The sequence below is a fragment of the Podarcis bocagei genome, assembly GCF_964188305.1.
Source record: "Podarcis bocagei genome assembly, chromosome: Z".
Lineage (NCBI taxonomy): Eukaryota > Metazoa > Chordata > Lepidosauria > Squamata > Lacertidae > Podarcis > Podarcis bocagei.
In genome coordinates, this window is record NC_138140.1 from 15,053,707 (window position 1) to 15,071,099 (window position 17,393).

The 17,393-nt window shown below is 43.2% G+C and overlaps 1 protein-coding gene across 5 annotated transcripts in view; it reads right to left on the reverse strand.

Annotated features, from left to right (window-relative positions):
* The window catches only part of MED27 (mediator complex subunit 27), a 202,457-nt gene that overhangs the window by 33,280 nt on the left and 151,784 nt on the right, over positions 1-17,393 (reverse strand). For all 5 annotated transcript variants that reach the window (XR_014004073.1, XM_081179241.1, XM_081179243.1 and 2 more), the window contains one exon: positions 12,059-12,166. Coding sequence is in view for 4 of the 5 variants with exons in the window: in XM_081179241.1 (XP_081035367.1) it covers positions 12,059-12,166 (108 nt within the window). In the remaining variant the exon portion in view is untranslated. The remainder of the gene's footprint in view (positions 1-12,058; positions 12,167-17,393) is intronic.

The following is a 17,393-nucleotide window of genomic DNA, read 5'->3' on the forward strand; positions in this document are numbered from 1 at the left end:
CCGGGAGAGCGGAGAAAGGCAGCACGTTTCTCCGCTGTCCCGGACGGCTTTGGAAGGCAGGCGGGGGGGGGGCGGCGCAAAGACTTTCGCCCCCCGCCCGCCTTCAGAAGAGGTCCAGGACCTCTTCTGAAGGCGGGCGGGGGGCAAAAGTCTTTGCCCCCCCGCCCGCCTTCCCAGGGGCTTTTACATCGCCCCGGACAGCGGAGAAGTCCTCCGCTGTCCCGGGCGATTTTAAAATGCCGCCCGCCAGCATTTTAAGATCGCCCCGGACAGCGGAGAAGTCCTCCGCTGTCCCGGGGTTTTTTAAAATGCTGGGGGTGGGAAGAAAAGCCCTTGTCCCCCCCCCCCCAGCCTTCAGAAGAGGTCGGGGGACAGACTGTCCCCGGACCTGCTCTGAAGGCGGTTTCCATAGGAACGCATTAATTGATTTTCAATGCATTCCTATGGGAAACCGTGCATCGCAAGACGAAAAACTCGCAAGAAGAAAAAACTTGCGGAACGAATTAATTTCGTCTTGCGAGGCACCACTGTACAGAAGACTAACAACATCTCTTCTCCCACCTATCTTCTCTCCCAACCTTATACTGTATACAACATTAACGCCTCACATTGAATGTAACTCATCTGTAGAAAAGACTCTATGACCTGAAAATAGAGACAATGCATGCACTTTTCTAATCCAATAAATTTTAAAATAAAAACTAAATTAAAAAGATAATAGTTGAAAAGTACCGTATTTTTTGCTCTATAAGACTCACTTTTTCCCATCCTAAAAAGTAAGGGGAAATGTGTGTAGGTCTTATGGAGTGAATGCTGGCTGCGCAGCTATCCCAGAAGCCAGAACAGCAAGAGAGATTGCTGCTTTCGCTGTGCAGCGATCCCTCTTCTTGTTGTGGCTTCTGAGATTCAGAATATTTTTTTTCTTGTTTTCCTCCTCCAAAAACTAGGTGCATCATGGTCTGGTGCGTCTTATAGAGCGAAAAATATGGTAATTAAACTACAATAGTTAAAACAAATTTATTAAAATATGAACAGTAAAAATATCACAACGCTATTAGAAAGCCCTCACAACACTATTTAAAAGCCCTTTTCTTAAAAAACAAAACAAAAAAAGTCACACCCCAAAAACCTCTTAGAATAAAATGGTCTTCACTTGCTGACAAAAGGATGGAGCCAGTCTAGCTTCTCTAAGGAGGGAGTTCCAAATTCTGGGAGCAGCGACTGAGGTGAGAGGGCCCCCACCAAACATGTCTGTGAGGGTGGGCAGGACTGAGCCTTTCCCAAAGATTTCAGAGCGCAGGCAGATTCAGGAGAATATGGTCCAGCAGATAACTTAGGCCTAAGTTGTATAGGGCCTTTAAAGTCATAACCAGCACTTTGAATTATGTCCAGAAACAGACAGGTAGCCATGGGGCTAGCATTGTCAGCCTATGATCCACACATAGGTGGATAAAAACCTAACTACATTACCTGGATCACTGCAGAGCCAGTGAAAATTAAACCATGCAGCTGGATCAAAGTTATCTGATCCAATGAGCAAGACTGGCTGTTTCAAAACCAACACCCTCTCCTTTCCTTTCCTTTCCTTTCATGTCATGGTGGCACTTGCCAACATGAGCACCATGACTTCATAAAGGATCAAGTCTCTCAGTATTTATTTTCATTCTTTTGTTAAAAACAAAAGAAAGAAAAGATGAACCACACAGAAAAAGCACAATGCCAGTCACAACAACTGAAATCAGTTCTGAACGGTAATTCCTTAGCATAGGAGCTGAAGAGCCCTAATGTACATAATTCAATTCTTGCATTCTTTTTAATGCTCACCAAGGTTTTAAAAATAAAATGGAGCCATATGCAAGGCCTGTAAACCCACCACCATGAAACCAGACGAATGAGGTGGGTGTGCTAAACAATGCATTGTTGCAGGTCTATTATTCTTCAACTTTTCACTTTCAATCAAGACACACATTTGTAACTAAAAAGCTGCTGAGAGCACAATTTCAAGGCATCCTCTGCATGTGAATTAAATTGGGCCTCAATTCACTCTCTTTCTCCCAGTGCCCTACTCTCCCCACCCACCCCCAGCACAAGTAACAAGAGGCCATTTTCTGAAGGTCGTCTGAACGATTTCAAAGGCGATAACAAATCAAAATGTTCCCTGCATCTAATATCAAACAGGGCTGATGCCAACTCTTATTAGAGAAATCGGATTCAACCCCCCTCCCCTTTACCCAAACACACACACATCCTGCTTTGAAGTGGAAAGAATGCCGGGATCAGAAATTACTCGAGAGACGGTTCTGGCTGTCTTTGAAGCTTTCCTTTGATACCACTATTTCTTCTCCTCACTTATGCTGGGAGGCAAAAAGCTGCCTTTTCTTATTGATATGGGGTAATTAACGAAGTCAGAACATTACCATAACCCAGGTGGCTTAACAGGGCAATTCAACAGAGACACCCCCTCCTCACATTCCTTAAGCCTTACCTAGTGCAAAAACCTATTTGGCCAGGTAGCACTGCCCATTCCAAACTTGTCAAGTCATGGCTCTTCCCCACTTCCAGCGCTTGTACAAATGCAGCAAGTCACAACTGCCAAAGAAATACTAATGCAGTTTTTGTTTTGATTAGCAGAGCTGGGTGAGCAAATTAATGGCTCGGGTCAAAGTCTGTCCCAAAAGGATGAGCTGCAAGAAGTCCGTTAGTCAAGTATCTGAAAGGTACCAGCTAATTGCCTGTCATGCGTGGACTGTGCCACTGACAGAAGTGGGGAAAGTATGCCTGAAAATATGGGTGGCATGAAGCCACTCGTGCTGCTATGTGGCCAATTAAAATGCATCAGTCTGTGGTGGAGCGATGGACCAGGAGAAACTGCAGGAGAATCAGAGCCAGAACTGGTTGTAAAGTGAAGACTGACAGGTCCCAGTTTGCATCCAAAAGGGGGGGGGGGGAGCAGCAGCAGCACAGAGCTTAACAGGTTGCTTAACAGGGTAATTCAAGTGAGACTGCGATGAAGCACCCACCTAGTGCAAAAGGCAAGAAGCAATTTAGACCATAGGATGTTAAATGCCTAATGCACAATACAAAGCAAAGCGTTTATAGTTCTCATCTCATGCCTTCCACTCTGCATTATAAATGGTCCACCTTTTCACCATGTTGGGGAAGGGAGGGGGGAATACCCACAGGATGCCATCCAATAAAAACATGCTTAAGGCTACTGATTTCAGCTGGCCTGAGCTAACTGTCTCTAGGAGTGTGGTCCCAGTGACTTGCTTCCAAGCCAACCAAGAAGTATCAGTGCAATTGATTTTAGTGGGACTTCTAAGTGAAATGCCTGAAAGAAGTGAAAGTAAATCGTCAGTCAAATACTTAGAATTCAAACGGCAAATCTACTTATTCCAAGAGCCTAGAATATGAGCAGGGCCTTGCCAGCTGATATGCCTGTTTTCACTTTGTTAGGAAACTCTTACTCCTTGCTTTGCTTCACCTCCTTAAGCCTGGAAACACTTTCTTGGGATGCATCTGTGTTGCCAACTTTCCCACCCACACCCCTTTTAATGAAGCCTTTGGCTTAACCCCTTCACCCTACATGCAACAGCATTTGTTAACATGGGATTTTTTTGCCTCTCTTTTTTAAAATTTTATTTGTTTAACAAAATTTATACACTACTTGACTAGAGGAAAACATCCATGCAGTTTACTAAAAAACAACCCCTCTCCTTCCTGCTGTTGAAATTTAGATTTTTGGTTTAGAAATTAAGATTTCAGGGCAGGGACAGATATTCTTCTTTCCTTTATGAAGCACTATGTTGAGTGATGGTGTTATGTGGGGGGAAGGGAGTAACAAAGGAGAAGGTTAAGCATTTTCTCGCTCTACTTTGGCATGAAAATTTCCTGTCCATCTTTTCTTCATTGCTATTTGCATTTTGAATAGGAAGAACAACAGGCCCCTTTCACGGTTAAGACAAGAGTTTCGATTTTTATAATCTACTTTTCTTTTCTCTTAGGACATCTCTCTCAAACACTGGCAGCGAGAGTGGATAAACTAGAACAAGCTTGTTCAACATCACTTAAGCGGTTTCCCCAAAACAGCTCTTCAAGAAGAAAATCCAGCTATGATGGCAATCACTCAGTCCCAAAAAGGTGCAGTTAAGACAGCAATACTGCACTAGTTCAACCAAACCTCTCCTCACTGTCACTGCAGCTGAAAAATGATGTGTGGATCTTCAGCAAAAGTCCAACTCAGTGCTACAAAAAGCACTGAGACAAAGCCATAAAATCAAGGCCCAGGGGCCAAGCGCCCCCCCCCCCCGAATATCTGGCTCTTATATCTGGCTTTTGCAGGTAATGGGGGTGGGCCTAGCTGGGGTCCCAGGCCTGGGCAAAGCCTCTAGAGGGGCTCCATTGAGACTCCCAGCTAATGGGGGAGGGCTTCCCCCTCCTTGCAGCTCCGGAGTCTAAAAGTGCCAAGTGTCCTTCAGCATCCTTCTGTGGACCTCAAGCTGCTGAGCACCAGAGGGATGCTGATTTGCAAAGGGAAGCAGGAAGTCCTGGAAAATGATCCTCCTTCCCCTTTCCCCCTGTCTGTTTTTGGAACTGTGTGCGAAAGAGAAATCCTTGAGAAGGTTGCTCGCCAAGCAAAGTTGAAAAGGGGAAGTTTCATTGCTTTCTTCTTTTGCTTCCCTCAATGTCTAAGAGGTTAGTTAAAGAGATCAGAACACCACCTCCTGTCCTTTTTGGGGCCAGATGCTTTTGTCATGCTTAAACAATTTACATGTCAAGTTCACAAGATAAGCACTTTGGCGTATTGCTTACTTAGGTGTTCTTTCTCTGTCTCTGTCTCTCAGTCTGTGTGAGTGTGTTGGATTTAGAGGACAACATACATGTTTACACCATGCGTATACATAAAGAGGGCACTGCTGCATACAATCATCTACAAAAAAATCAGTTGTCTTTATACTGAAAATAAAATACCTGCAATGAAATAAATGTGATGCTGACATATGAAGCACTTTGTATTTAGCCCTTCCTGTAATTTAGAAGGGAAATGTAGCCAATCCACTCTAAATTCTTTAATTGCAATGATTCAGCAGCCAGCAATTTTTAAGGAAAACTTGTGGAGTATTTTTTTCTTTTACTTTATTCTTTATTTTTTAAAAAAATGATATTTATTACTTTTTCAACATTTTCAACACAAAACTACAAACAAAAAAAGAAAAGAGAAAAAGCAATACAAATACAATACAAAAACGCTACATGAACTAACAAAACAAAGCAAAAACAAACAAAAACAATTTAAAAACACCTCAAACATTTTCAATATCTTATATTTCATTCACTTATTTCCAGCGACCTCCTCACACCTCCCTTTTTGTATTCCACTTCTATTAATTGTTTCAGCAATTCCTTTCCATCTTACTCTGTTTTCTAACCTATAATTATCTTAACACATTCTTGCCTTATTTTTCCTTTAATTTTCTATTTAATCTATTTATATTTAATTCCTTGTAACATTTCTACTAAAGCCATATAACTTCATTCCAACATTTTTCTAACATTCCTTAATTTTACAATATTTCTATAAATAGTCTTTAAACTTTTTCCAATCTTCTTCCACCGACTCGTCTCCCTGGTCTCGGATCTTGCCAGTCATTTCCGCCAATTCCATATAGTCCATCAACTTCGTCTGCCATTGTCCAACACTTCAGTGCTTTCAAGAAGCAGCCATTCTCTCAACCAGCAAAAAGCAGATGGTTCACAACGAAATTTAAAGGTCTGGCAGGGCAGGTCCACCTCCTTCTTTGGTATCCGTCAATATCTTAAGTTTTACTTGAGGCTTCCTGCCCTGCCAAACAACTCTAGAAACATCCCTCTGCCACCTCCTGAAGCAATCCATCCCATCCAAAGCCTGCAATGTTTGAAACAAAAGCAACATCCTCAACAACACAGCAGCCCTCATCCCCACCACAGTAACTCGGCCCAACAGTAACAACTTCTGATTAGTCCATATTTCCAAATCCCCCTTCTCTTCAATCCAACATCCTTCACAGTTATCCTTAAACAGGTTCACATTTTTGGCGGTCATACTAACCCCCAAATACCTCTCTTTCTCAACTGATGTTAGTCCTGTCACCTCCTGAAACTCTGTCAAGCTTTCCTTTTCCAGTTCAGATAGGGCTCTGGTCCTCAAATTCATCTGTTCTTCTTTAAGTTCAATCATAACGAATGTCAGCTTATGTTCATCAGGTTATCTTTGTATGGATGGGACTCTCCTCTCCAGTTGTATTGCTTTAGATTCCACAGCAAGGGTTTTTTCCCCTGACTTCATCTGCAGTTTGCCGTGTCAGAGTAGATTCCTGTGTCAATTTCTGGGTGGTTTCTGTATTGGTATTCACCTTTTGTCCCAAGTTATTTAAACTTTCTACGATTAAGTCAATTTCAATATTTGCAGCATCCATTTTCACATTTATCACGTCTGTTTTCTTCTGAAGTTGTTCCAGCGAATCGTTTATTTTCAATAATGCAGCCACTAAGGCCTCTTCTGTCGACATCCCGTCTGTTTTTTCCTTTCCATTTGCCATAACACTTAAGAGGTTCAAGGTCAATTCCAAAATCTCACAATTTTTTATCTTGCAGCTGGAAATTCCCCTAGCCCAGCTCCTGTAAAGTAACCAATTTCAAAAGCTTCCACTAGGGGAAAACAGTTTCTATTTGTATCGGTCAGTATGTCCTCTTTTAAACACAGTTTCAATAATCCAAAGTTAGTTTCAATTTTCAGTTACTTTCCTCCTTTTTTTGAAAACAACCGGAGACAGTAGAAACAATGTATTCTCTTGTTCAGCTACCTGTCAATGAACGTCCTAAATACTGTCAATGGACGTTCCAAAAAACATCAATCCTGCTAGCAGCCCGTTTCCAGGGTCAGAGCGGCGGTATTTTAACTCTCTTAACTCTCTCCTACAGGCATATACAGTCCACCACTTCCCCCCCTCTTCTCCTGTCTCCAAAAAGGGGGGGGGTTAGTTCTTTACCGATGTAAATTTAGTCTTTTACAAAAGGCTTTCCAAGACTTTAGCTTGCAGCCTCCTTGCTTCAGTTTATCTACAAAAGGGGGAGGCGGACTTCCTGTACTGAACCTCCCTGTTTCGATGCCAGATTAAACGTTTAAAAATCCAATTCTTCCCAATTCAGCTCTACTCACGGGTAATTACTTTAGAGTCAAATTGTCCACAGGAAAAAGCCAGTGCTCTCCGACAACAGCTATGCAGCTTCGCTCCGTGGAAGAAGCAGACGATTTGAAGCAACGCGCCACTTACCCCACATCGCTCCGGATCCCCGAAACCGGGTTTCCCCGCGAGTAGGGGAGGCGCAAAAGGTGCCCGCCGAATCCCACGTTCACAGGCTTCTCCCGCCTGTGATTTTTACGGGTCTCCGCCTTCGCCGTGGTGGTACAGACCCAAATTCCCACGGGGCAAATTCCTCCCGATCAGAGGAATTCCGCTATTGCCGGAGGCACCAACCCGGAAGTCCTTTTACTTTATTCTTTAGAGCAGGTATGGACAAACCTGGCCCTCCAGCTGTTTTGGGACTACAACTCCCATCATCCCTAGCTAACAGGACCAGTGGTCAGGGATGATGGGACTTGTAGTCCCAAAACAGTTGGAGGGCCACGTTTGGCCATGCCTGCTTTTAGAGCCTCAAACTGCAAGCCTTTACTACTAAGAAGAATGTCCCACTGAATTAAATGCAGCTTGCTCCCAGGAAACCGTGTAAAGATTCTGCAGTCTTATACTGCAATCTTAAGCATTTTTATTCAGAAGTAACTCCCACTGAGTTCAATAGGGCTTACTCTCTGGGTATGAGCCTGATCATTATCAGTTTCCATTAACTATCATCTACCTATCTATCTATCTATCTATCTATCTGTCATAATACTTTGTCAAATGATAATTTGTCAAATGATCTATTACTCTCTGATGAGATCTGCTTAAGGTTGAATGAAAGCCAGATACACACAGAGACAATTTTACTATTTGGAGAGACCATCTCTTCTCCAGACTCTTTAAAGCTACTTTTTATACCCTTTGTGAACAAATGTGTTGAGAGATGTGTGTGTCTGTGTATGCAAATGCACGTGGGGTGTGTGTGTGTGTGAGAGACAAACTGGGTCTTTGCCCCAGGTGACAGAAAGCCTAGCTTCGGCCCTGGCTCTTGGAATTTGCTCACCACATGCCACAGTCCCTTCTCAGACACCCTCATCCACCCAGGCCACTTTCCTTCCGAGCCTTGCTTTGTGCCCTCCTTGAGTGTTTTTGCCTTGTTGGACTGTGCCCTTGAACTCTGATACTGACTCTTGCATGCCTGGAGGATACAGAAGTGTGTGTGTGTGTAATCTAGCCTACTGCACAAGGTAAGAATTTATTTTCATTGCTCTACCCACTTCTACCTCTGGCTCTGCCCACCACTGGCATATGGCCCATGGAAGGTTGATGAGAAGGGAATGTGGCCCTTGGGCTGAAGAAGGTTCCTCACCCTTGTCATATGCTTTACTGAATATGAGTCACCAGCTCTGTAAGGATCTGAGACTCCCTATTCTAGCCTGACCCAGGATAACTCTGCATGAATTTGATTTCCATTGGGGATTTTTTGAATTCTGTGCCCCTTTGCTATACTATGATGATAATACCGTATTTTTCGCCCTATAGGACGCACCGGCCCATAGGATGCACCTATTTTTTGGGGGGGGGAAATCAAAGGAAAAAATTTGATTTCCCCCCAGGTTTGCGCAGCCATCCCCAAGCTAGAAGAGACGGAGCACTTCGTCTCCCTCTTCTGCCTTCAGGGACAGCCTCCCAAGCCTCTGTGGGGCAGCGCACTGCACTGCCCTGCAGAGGCTTTGCGCAACCATCCCAAGCGAGAAGAGGGAGATGGAGTGCTCCGTCTCCCTCTTCTGCCTTCAGGGACAGCTTGGCCCGCTATCCCCCGAGCTTGTGGGGCTGGCGGGGGGAGAAGCAGGCTTGCTTCTCCGCCCCACAACCTCCAGATCAGGTCGGGGAATAGCGGGATGGCGGTGCTCCGCCATCCCCCTATTCCCCGACCTGATCTGGAGGCTGGCGGGGGGAGAAGCAAGCCTGCTTCTCCCCCCGCCAGCCCCACAAGCTCGGGGGATAGGGGGATGGCGGAGCGCCGCCATCCCGCTATTCCCCGACCTGATCTGGAGGTTGTGGGGCTGGCGGGGGGAGAAGCAGGCTTGCTTCTCCCCCCGCCAGCCTCCAGATCAGGTCGGGGAATAGGGGGATGGTGGAGCGCCGCCATCCCGCTATTCCACGACCTGATCTGGAGGTTGTGGGACTGGCGGGGGGAGAAGCAGGCTTGTTTCTCCCACCCCCAGCCTCCAGATCAGGTCGGGGAATAGGGGGATGGCGGCGCTCCGCCATCCCCCTATCCCCCGAGCTTGTGGGGCTGGCGGGGGGAGAAGCAGGCTTGCTTCTCCCCCCGCCAGCCTCTAGTTCAGGTCGGGGAATAGCGGGGTGGCGGCTCTGCGCCTCCCCGCTGTCCCCAGCTTTTGGGTGCAGGCTGCTGCCCGCAAGCCTTGTGAGCCCGCGGGACATCCCGCCGGGCTTGCAAGACTTGGGATAGCTTCCTGAAGCCTGGAGAGCGAGAGGGGTCGGTGCGCACGGACCCCTCTCGCTCTCCAGGCTTCAGTGAAAGCCTGCATTCGCCCCATGGGACGCACCCAGATTTCCCCTTCATTTTTGGAGGGGAAAAAGTGCGTCTTATAGGGCGAAAAATACGGTAATATTTATAGCTTCATCCATGTATCTGGCATTTTATGGAGTAAAAGAAGAAGACAGGTCTCTGCCCTCAGGCACTTACAAATCTAAATGAAAACTGAAGAAGAGTTTGGATTTGATATCCCGCTTTATCACTACCCTAAGGAGTCTCAAAGTGGCTAACAATCTCCGTTCCCATCCTCCCCACAACAAACACTCTGTGAGGTGAGTGAGGCTGAGAGACTTCAGAGAAGCGTGACTAGCCCAAGGTCACCCAGCAGCTGCATGTGGAGGAGCGGGGAAGTGAACCCGGTTCACCAGATTATGAGTCCACTGCTCTTAACCACTACAACACACTGGCTCTCTCTATGACTGGTGTGTGTGTGTGTCTTTGGCAGCTGGAAAGGTAGGCTTTTGTAATCTTACTAATTAAGTTATTAAATGTGTATTCTGCCCTTACTCCCAAAGATCCCAGTATGGAAAAATGATAGCAGATGGCACTACTCAAATACTCTGCTACAAGCTCCTTCACAAGCTTTATTTTATTTTAGGACATTTCTACCTTGCCTTTCATGTATGCTCACACATACCCTACCCCCCCCACCCCAAAGCAGCTTCCAGATTGAAAACACAAAAATTCAATAAGTACAATGTTGTGAAGTTTAAAAAAAAATATGACTGATTGCAAGTCACCTCAAGCACTTGCTGGTAAAAAGGGGTCCAAGTGTATTAAATTTATGAGATACCCCAGCTCCACTTTGAGGTGCCAGATAGATTATTATCTCTTCTGCACATTGAAAAGAAAAAGAGATTTTTGGACAGTCAGTTTTTAGATTTTATTTTACTGGTATCTTAAATGTCTGCTTCACTTGTATGCTCCCTTGCAAAGGAAGTGAAGTGAAGTGAAGAACCTTCTTTAGATGGGTGAGAACCAGAACTGTGTGTTCTTCTGTGTGGAAGTGAAATGCATCCCTTAAGGTTCCCACCTGACAAAGCTTCCAGAAGAAACATGTACTGATGCTGTCAGTCAGTTCCAGGAAAAGAGTGGCACAAGTTCCCCCTCCTTTCAGGACATTCCAGAAGCTTCTGCACATGTGCAGTGTCCCTACCTCAGCCTGTGCGTGTTACTAGGCAACCCAGTTTAAAGCCAGGCCAAGGCAATCTTTGGACACCTTTTATTTTCTCTCTAGTGGGAGAATCTTTTACCTGAAAAATGGAATTATATGTTCTTTCCAGCAGAGCAGATCCACCCCCACCACCGCCTTTTAAATCCTAAGGAGAGCAAGAAGCTAAGGAACTCAGGGGTCAGTGCGTAACACAATGTTGTATGTTACAAGAGATTCGCTTTTTTGAAAAATAATTCTGTCCTCATTATAACATGGCCTATGGGTGCCAAGTGCTTGTCTGGTTATAATGAACCTTGTATTTTTAATGGGTTTTGTAATAAGGAGAGAGAGAGAGATCCAGAGGGGCGGGGGAAGAATGTGAGAGACAGGAGTGCTTAGTACTTGTTACTAGCAAAAAGGTGAGCCTAGGTGGGTATCTCAGCAAGAGCCCATTCCACTCTGAAGAGAGAAAGAAGCCAACTTGAAGGCTGTCAGGTCCCATTAACATCCTCTAAAGCTCCACAGAAAGCCATATGGAGTGCATGCAGTCAAGAGAAATTAGGGGTTCAAACCAGGTGACTTTTTTTCCATAAAGCAGATCACTCATGGAAGCAGGTTGCACTTCCTTAATAGCTGCCATTCAGAATGCTGTGGTTACCATCAGATTAAACCAACTTGGGACAAGTCCCTGATTTCTCATCAGAAAGAGGTTTTTTCTTATTGAATGGGAAATTGGTGTACAATTTCCTGGTGGCTTGGTGGTGGGGAGAGAAATCCAAAGCCTGGGCAACTGATGTGCCCCTGCAATAGTAGATACTAATAATGATGCAACATGGGCCTCAGGCAAGTGTGGAGAACTTTTGGCCATTCAGAAGCTGCTTAATGATGATTTCCATCAGCTTTAGCAAGCATGGGTAATGGCCAAGGATTGTGGTACATGCTGTCCAGCAACATCGGGGTGGGGGGCAAGGATCCTCACACCTGGTCTAAGGGCTGAGGACATAGTAAATCAGGAGAGAAGTTATCTAAAATTAAAAGTGGGATGCTTTACATAAATAACATTAGGACAGCTTCTTGGGCCAGGGATGCATCAATTGTAGAGACTTGCTCTTCTGTAATTGTCTGAGCACCAAGTTCCATATAAACATCCATAGTAAAGGGAAATATGGAAGAGACACTTACCTTGCCATCGTCTGTGTAAACATTTTCATGATACCCCTTGACAATTGTTCGGTCAATGAAGAGGCTCCGCATAACCACTATGACTTTTAACACTTTTCCTAATGTAACCTGTCAGGGGGTGAGGGGAAGTAAATGTGACAAAAAAAGACAATGGTAAGAAACACAAACCCCATAATTTAAAAAACTGAAAAGCAAATGGGGGATTTTCTATATGAGCATCAGAGAACCCCTTATTGATAGTGTTTAGGTTCTGAACTATATATTATGCATGTCAAAATGGCATCCCCATGTTGAGTTCTCCCCTCCACCCCACCAATATTTAGGGTTATCCCCAGCTCCTGCCAACCTAGAAGTTCAAAAGCATGTCAAAGTGCAAGTAGATAAATAGGTACCACTCCAGCGGAAAGATAAATGGTGTATCTGTGTGCTGCTCTGGTTTTGCCAGAGGTGGCTTAGTCATGCTGGCCACATGACCCGGAAAAATTGTCTGAGGACAAATGTCGGCTCCCTTGGACAGTAAAGCGAGATGAGCGCCGCAACTCCAGAGTCGTTCAGGACTGGACTTAACTGTCAGGGGTCCTTTACCTTTACCTTTTTAGCTCCTAAATACCACCACCTTGCAATTTTTTCTGTTTCCAACAGTTCCTTTCCAACAGGGAGGCTGATGACGTCCAAGCCGGGGAGGGAAAAACTTATGTCCACATATCAATCCTACCCCACTCTTGACCCTTCAGCTATGGGTTTGGATATAGCAAATAGTATTCAGCATGGATTTATCAAAAGTATATGCTGATGTCATATTTGGGTCAGAACTGAAACAACCTCATCCTGAGCGCCAAAGTTAAAGTTGAGCTTTGGGTTACCAAAACCAGAACAGCAACTAATCTGGAAAGAAAGCACTAAATCATGTCTTTTGATTTTGAAAAACACTGGCAAGTAAAGGCTGTGAAATTTCTGCATTTCACAAAATGAATAAATAAAACTAAAACAGAGCCCAAGAGAAATGCCAAAATAGCCAGAAGCCTCTAGGCCCACCTGTTCAAGAGGGGGATGAGCAAGATGGAAAAATTGATTAAGTTGAGTGGAAGGTTTGGTGAAGAACAAGAGATATACAAAAAAACCTTCACTTGATAAACACAGTGATAACAGTGTGGTATTTTCTACCACAGTATAATGTGTTGAAGTTTATACTGTTTTGGAGGGTAAAATAAGAAGTGACAGCTGTAGGTGTGCAGAGAAAATAAAAGACAAGCAGATTAATTGAAACCTTCAACAGACTCTTTTTCAGGGGTATTTTGCTTGATAAAAGTGATAGCACAACCTGACCTATACTAGATATAAGGAAGGAAATAACTTTATATAATGTGCATTCATTTCTGCTGAACACTTAAGCACTATTTGTGCATTTTCTAAAGTTTTCACAACAGGCTTGTTAATATTAAAAGCTTCCAGTTCTGTGCCAATATTGTATTGACACTGGAATTCCAGCAGCTGTTATGTTGACTGGAAAAGCAGAGGCACAGCATTTCAGCAAATGAAGGTACTTTTGGAAATGAGGAACAGTCCCGTGGGATTATAGATGCCACTTCCAAAAGGCAGGTGACAGAAGGGGAAAAACCTGAAGCTCCGACGTGCAGAAATCTTGAAAGGGCTAGAATGTTGAGCAGCTGCAATTAGCTTTTCAAAAATGACTCAGGTTAGATCTGTAGTCACAACTAGGTACCAAAATAGGATTGAGGGTTCACCAGAGATTTAAAATGGTGTTAACGGCTCGCAAAAATATTGTTCCCAATGCAGAATATGGTGGTGTGCCAAATGAGCTTTTAAACTTAGCTTTTTACTGCATTCCCAAATGATTCAGCAGTTGGTGGGAGGTGCTTTATCTAACAGGGAGCATCAGAGAGCAAAAGTCACCAATGATACTACACCTCTTAAAAAACAGTTGTGAAGCTCATTCCACGCCAAATCACTTGGTGCCATGTGCTCTCATGACTCAGATTTTCTGCAAAAAAAATATTTTTTTATGTGTAGATACTTATGAGATAAGCTCAACATAATATTTTAAGATTTTTTGGTCCAAAATTGGGCACAGGAGAATTTTTTGAAAATTTCAATTTTCTACACTGACACAGAAATTCCATTACCCTAAATCGCACAAAAATCGAAATTTTCAAAAAATTCTCCTGCACCCAATTTTGGACCAAAAAATCTTGAAATATTATGTTGAGCTTATCTCATAGGTATCTACACATAATTTTTTAAAAAAGAAAATCTGAGTCGTGAGAGAACGGTCGACTATTAAAATCAGGTGATTTGGCGTGGAATGACCCATGAGTGAAAATTATGCAACAAGGTGAGTACCTGGATGACTTTAAAGTGTATTAGACAAGCCTGTGGAGGATAGAAGTACGCTCTACCTTTACTCTTGGAAACAGTAAATACCAGTTGTTGGAAATCATAATTGGAGAGAATGTTTTTGCTGTTAGGTCCTGGTTGTGTTCTTTCCACAGGGGCATTCAGCTGGCTACTGTGAGAACAAGATGCTGAACTAGATGGGTCTCTGGTATGATCCAGCAAGGCTCTTATGTTCTTATGGTTTTTGTGCCAAGCAATGTAAACAAAGGCTCACGAGTACAGTGTGAGATCTTCTAGCAAGCTGAGGACTGAGAATGATGGGGACTGTAGCCCCAAATCAGTAGCATGGAAAATGCTGTAGTGGTTCCATGATGGAGCAGTCTTTAGTTCTGGGTAGCACCCCTCTTTGTTGATAATCAGAGCCCCTTTCAGCAAGTAAAGCATCCATGGTAGAAGCTTCACCTCAGCTCCTAAGACTGTTCCCAAAGGTAGACCTCAACACCTCAAATTTCAGTGGTGCCCTGTGTGACATCAAAATCTGGGGCCCCACACATCTTGCCTTCCATTGGATGTCATAGTTGCCTGCAGCAGCATCCTAGAAACTCTGTGTCCAGTGCAACCACACTGGTACCGCTCCCCTAGATCCGCCTTTGATGTTCCCGCATGGTTTGTAGCAACAGGGTTCTGGCACCACTTGAATTAAAGTGGATACAACTCCCTTTTGAAGTTTACTTCATAAGGCTATTTCTTTTGCGAGTGAGAGGCCCCATTTCAACTGGGGATGAGAGGCAGTTTGGGATTTGGGTGATGGTTCTGTTGTGCCCCGACCTTGAAAATAGAGCAGCTCTGAGTCAGCAACCTTTTCTCCCTTGGTTGGAGTGGGAATAATATGATGGTGGTGATGATGGTGTATACCCCACCCATCTGGCAGGGTTTCCCCTGGAAAGCAGCTGGTGCTGCTCTTACTTTGCTCCACACCTTCTCTCACCTTTGGGAGAGAAGCAAAACAGCTGCTTGGCCACAAGAACCCTCCCTTTGTGTCACTTGGTCTGACCCTGTTCTTCAAAGCTCAGAAGGAGAAACACATATCCAGCTGTATTCTGCAATATCCTTTCCTCACTATCTAGTTGTTTTCTAAATAAAAAAATTCCTTCCTACAGGAAGGAAAAATTTTTTATTTTGACTATGGCAGACCAACACGGCTACCCATCTGTAACTAGTTGTTTTCTAGTGTCTAATAGCCAGTAACATCTAAAATTGATAGCAGCATATAGGCTCTCTAATCCACAGCTCCCCATTGCCAGAAACACAAGCTAAGCTCCATAAAAAGCCATAAAGTGCGTGCCTCAATTTGAAGATATTTGAAAACAGGCAGCTCCTTTCAGTGGACAGACTGTCTACTTCTTAAATTGCATTACAAAGACAACATTATTTTTTACCTTCTGAGGCAAACTTCTCCCTATTAAATTTCAACTTCTTCTGTCGATATCCTGATAGACACAGTACTTGGCTTTTTAATATTTTGCCTGTAGGATATATGCCAGCTCGACCTTGATGTAGAAAATTTTAATTCAAATCAATACGTGAACAAGGTCACTCTAAAATTCAATTAATATGAATGGGGGAAAATGCCCCACAGTTCTTTGAGCTGAAAATGGAACAGCTGCAGGTTAAACATGCATGTAACCCTCTGTCTAATACTACTACAATCCCAGCCTGTTTTTAAACACTACAACGCTGATTCTGACTATCAGGATGCAAAGCCTCTAGCTTTTTTAAAGGACAAAATGTGATAAAATTTGCATTATCCTTAAATCTTTATGGACAAAAAATAGTGAAAATCCCCCAAGGTACCTTGGATTTTAAAAAGGGCCTCTTCCTCCAATAATTAGTAATTCTATTCAACTTAATGACTTAACAATTGCAATATAGCTGGCATACCAAAGAGCTGAATGAAATGAAGTCAGGAAATATATTTTAAACTCAAAGCCACCAGCATCAAATTTTTTAGGAACCAGAATCAAAAATGCGGAACTAAAAAAAGATTTTGATTCTTTGGAGTTTGCACTGCATTTCTAGGCATCTGGCTGGTCAAGTATATTGAAGGATTTTAGCTCTGATAAAATAAAAATGGTGCCCCTTAACAGTTCTTTATTAATGGTAATTAATAAATACACCACTTATGTGCCAAAATAGCTTTATAGTTAGGAAGAAAAGTTCATGATACTGGTTTGGTTTAGCATCCATTATCTGCTCCTTTTCAAGCCATCTATGCCAGCAGTGATTGCCAAATTTTGTGGCAGTGAATCTCAAAAATTAGTTACAACATTTGTGAGGAAATACACAAATGTCTTGAACCCACCGCCCAGCAATTTTATCAAGTTCCAGCATTATGAAAATGCTTTCTACCTACTTTTCCAAATTCATGCACAATTTCATGTACGCATGAGAGAGAGTATAAAAGAGAAAGAGGTCCCTCTGTATGCATAGTGGTGATGTAGGTTTTCTAAAAACATTTATGCTGCCTTGATGGAGCAATCTTGGCATGCTTATTTGACTTATATTTACTAAACAAAATTAAAACAGTATGTCAAGTTAATTTTACATGCCATATGCTACTTATAAACCTTTTCCAATCGCTGAAATATTTGATAAGTTTGAATAAAATGCACTTGGGAAGCTTAAATGTTATATTCAAATATGTACTTGGAAACTAATTTTACTGGAATGCCTGTAATTATTGTAAAACATGGCAATTCAATAGTGTACGCATTACCATTATATTAAATTTTAAAGGGGAAATTGTGGCACTTTAACTAATATGACAATTTTTAAGGACACCTGAATGCCTTTGCATATAAATACACGTGCTTCTTAAAGACATTCATCTGAAAAAGTGAACTAAACTTTTATTTTAGATTTGGCAGGCTTCATATCAATTCCAGCTGTCAAGTTTGACTATTATTTAATTATTTGTAGC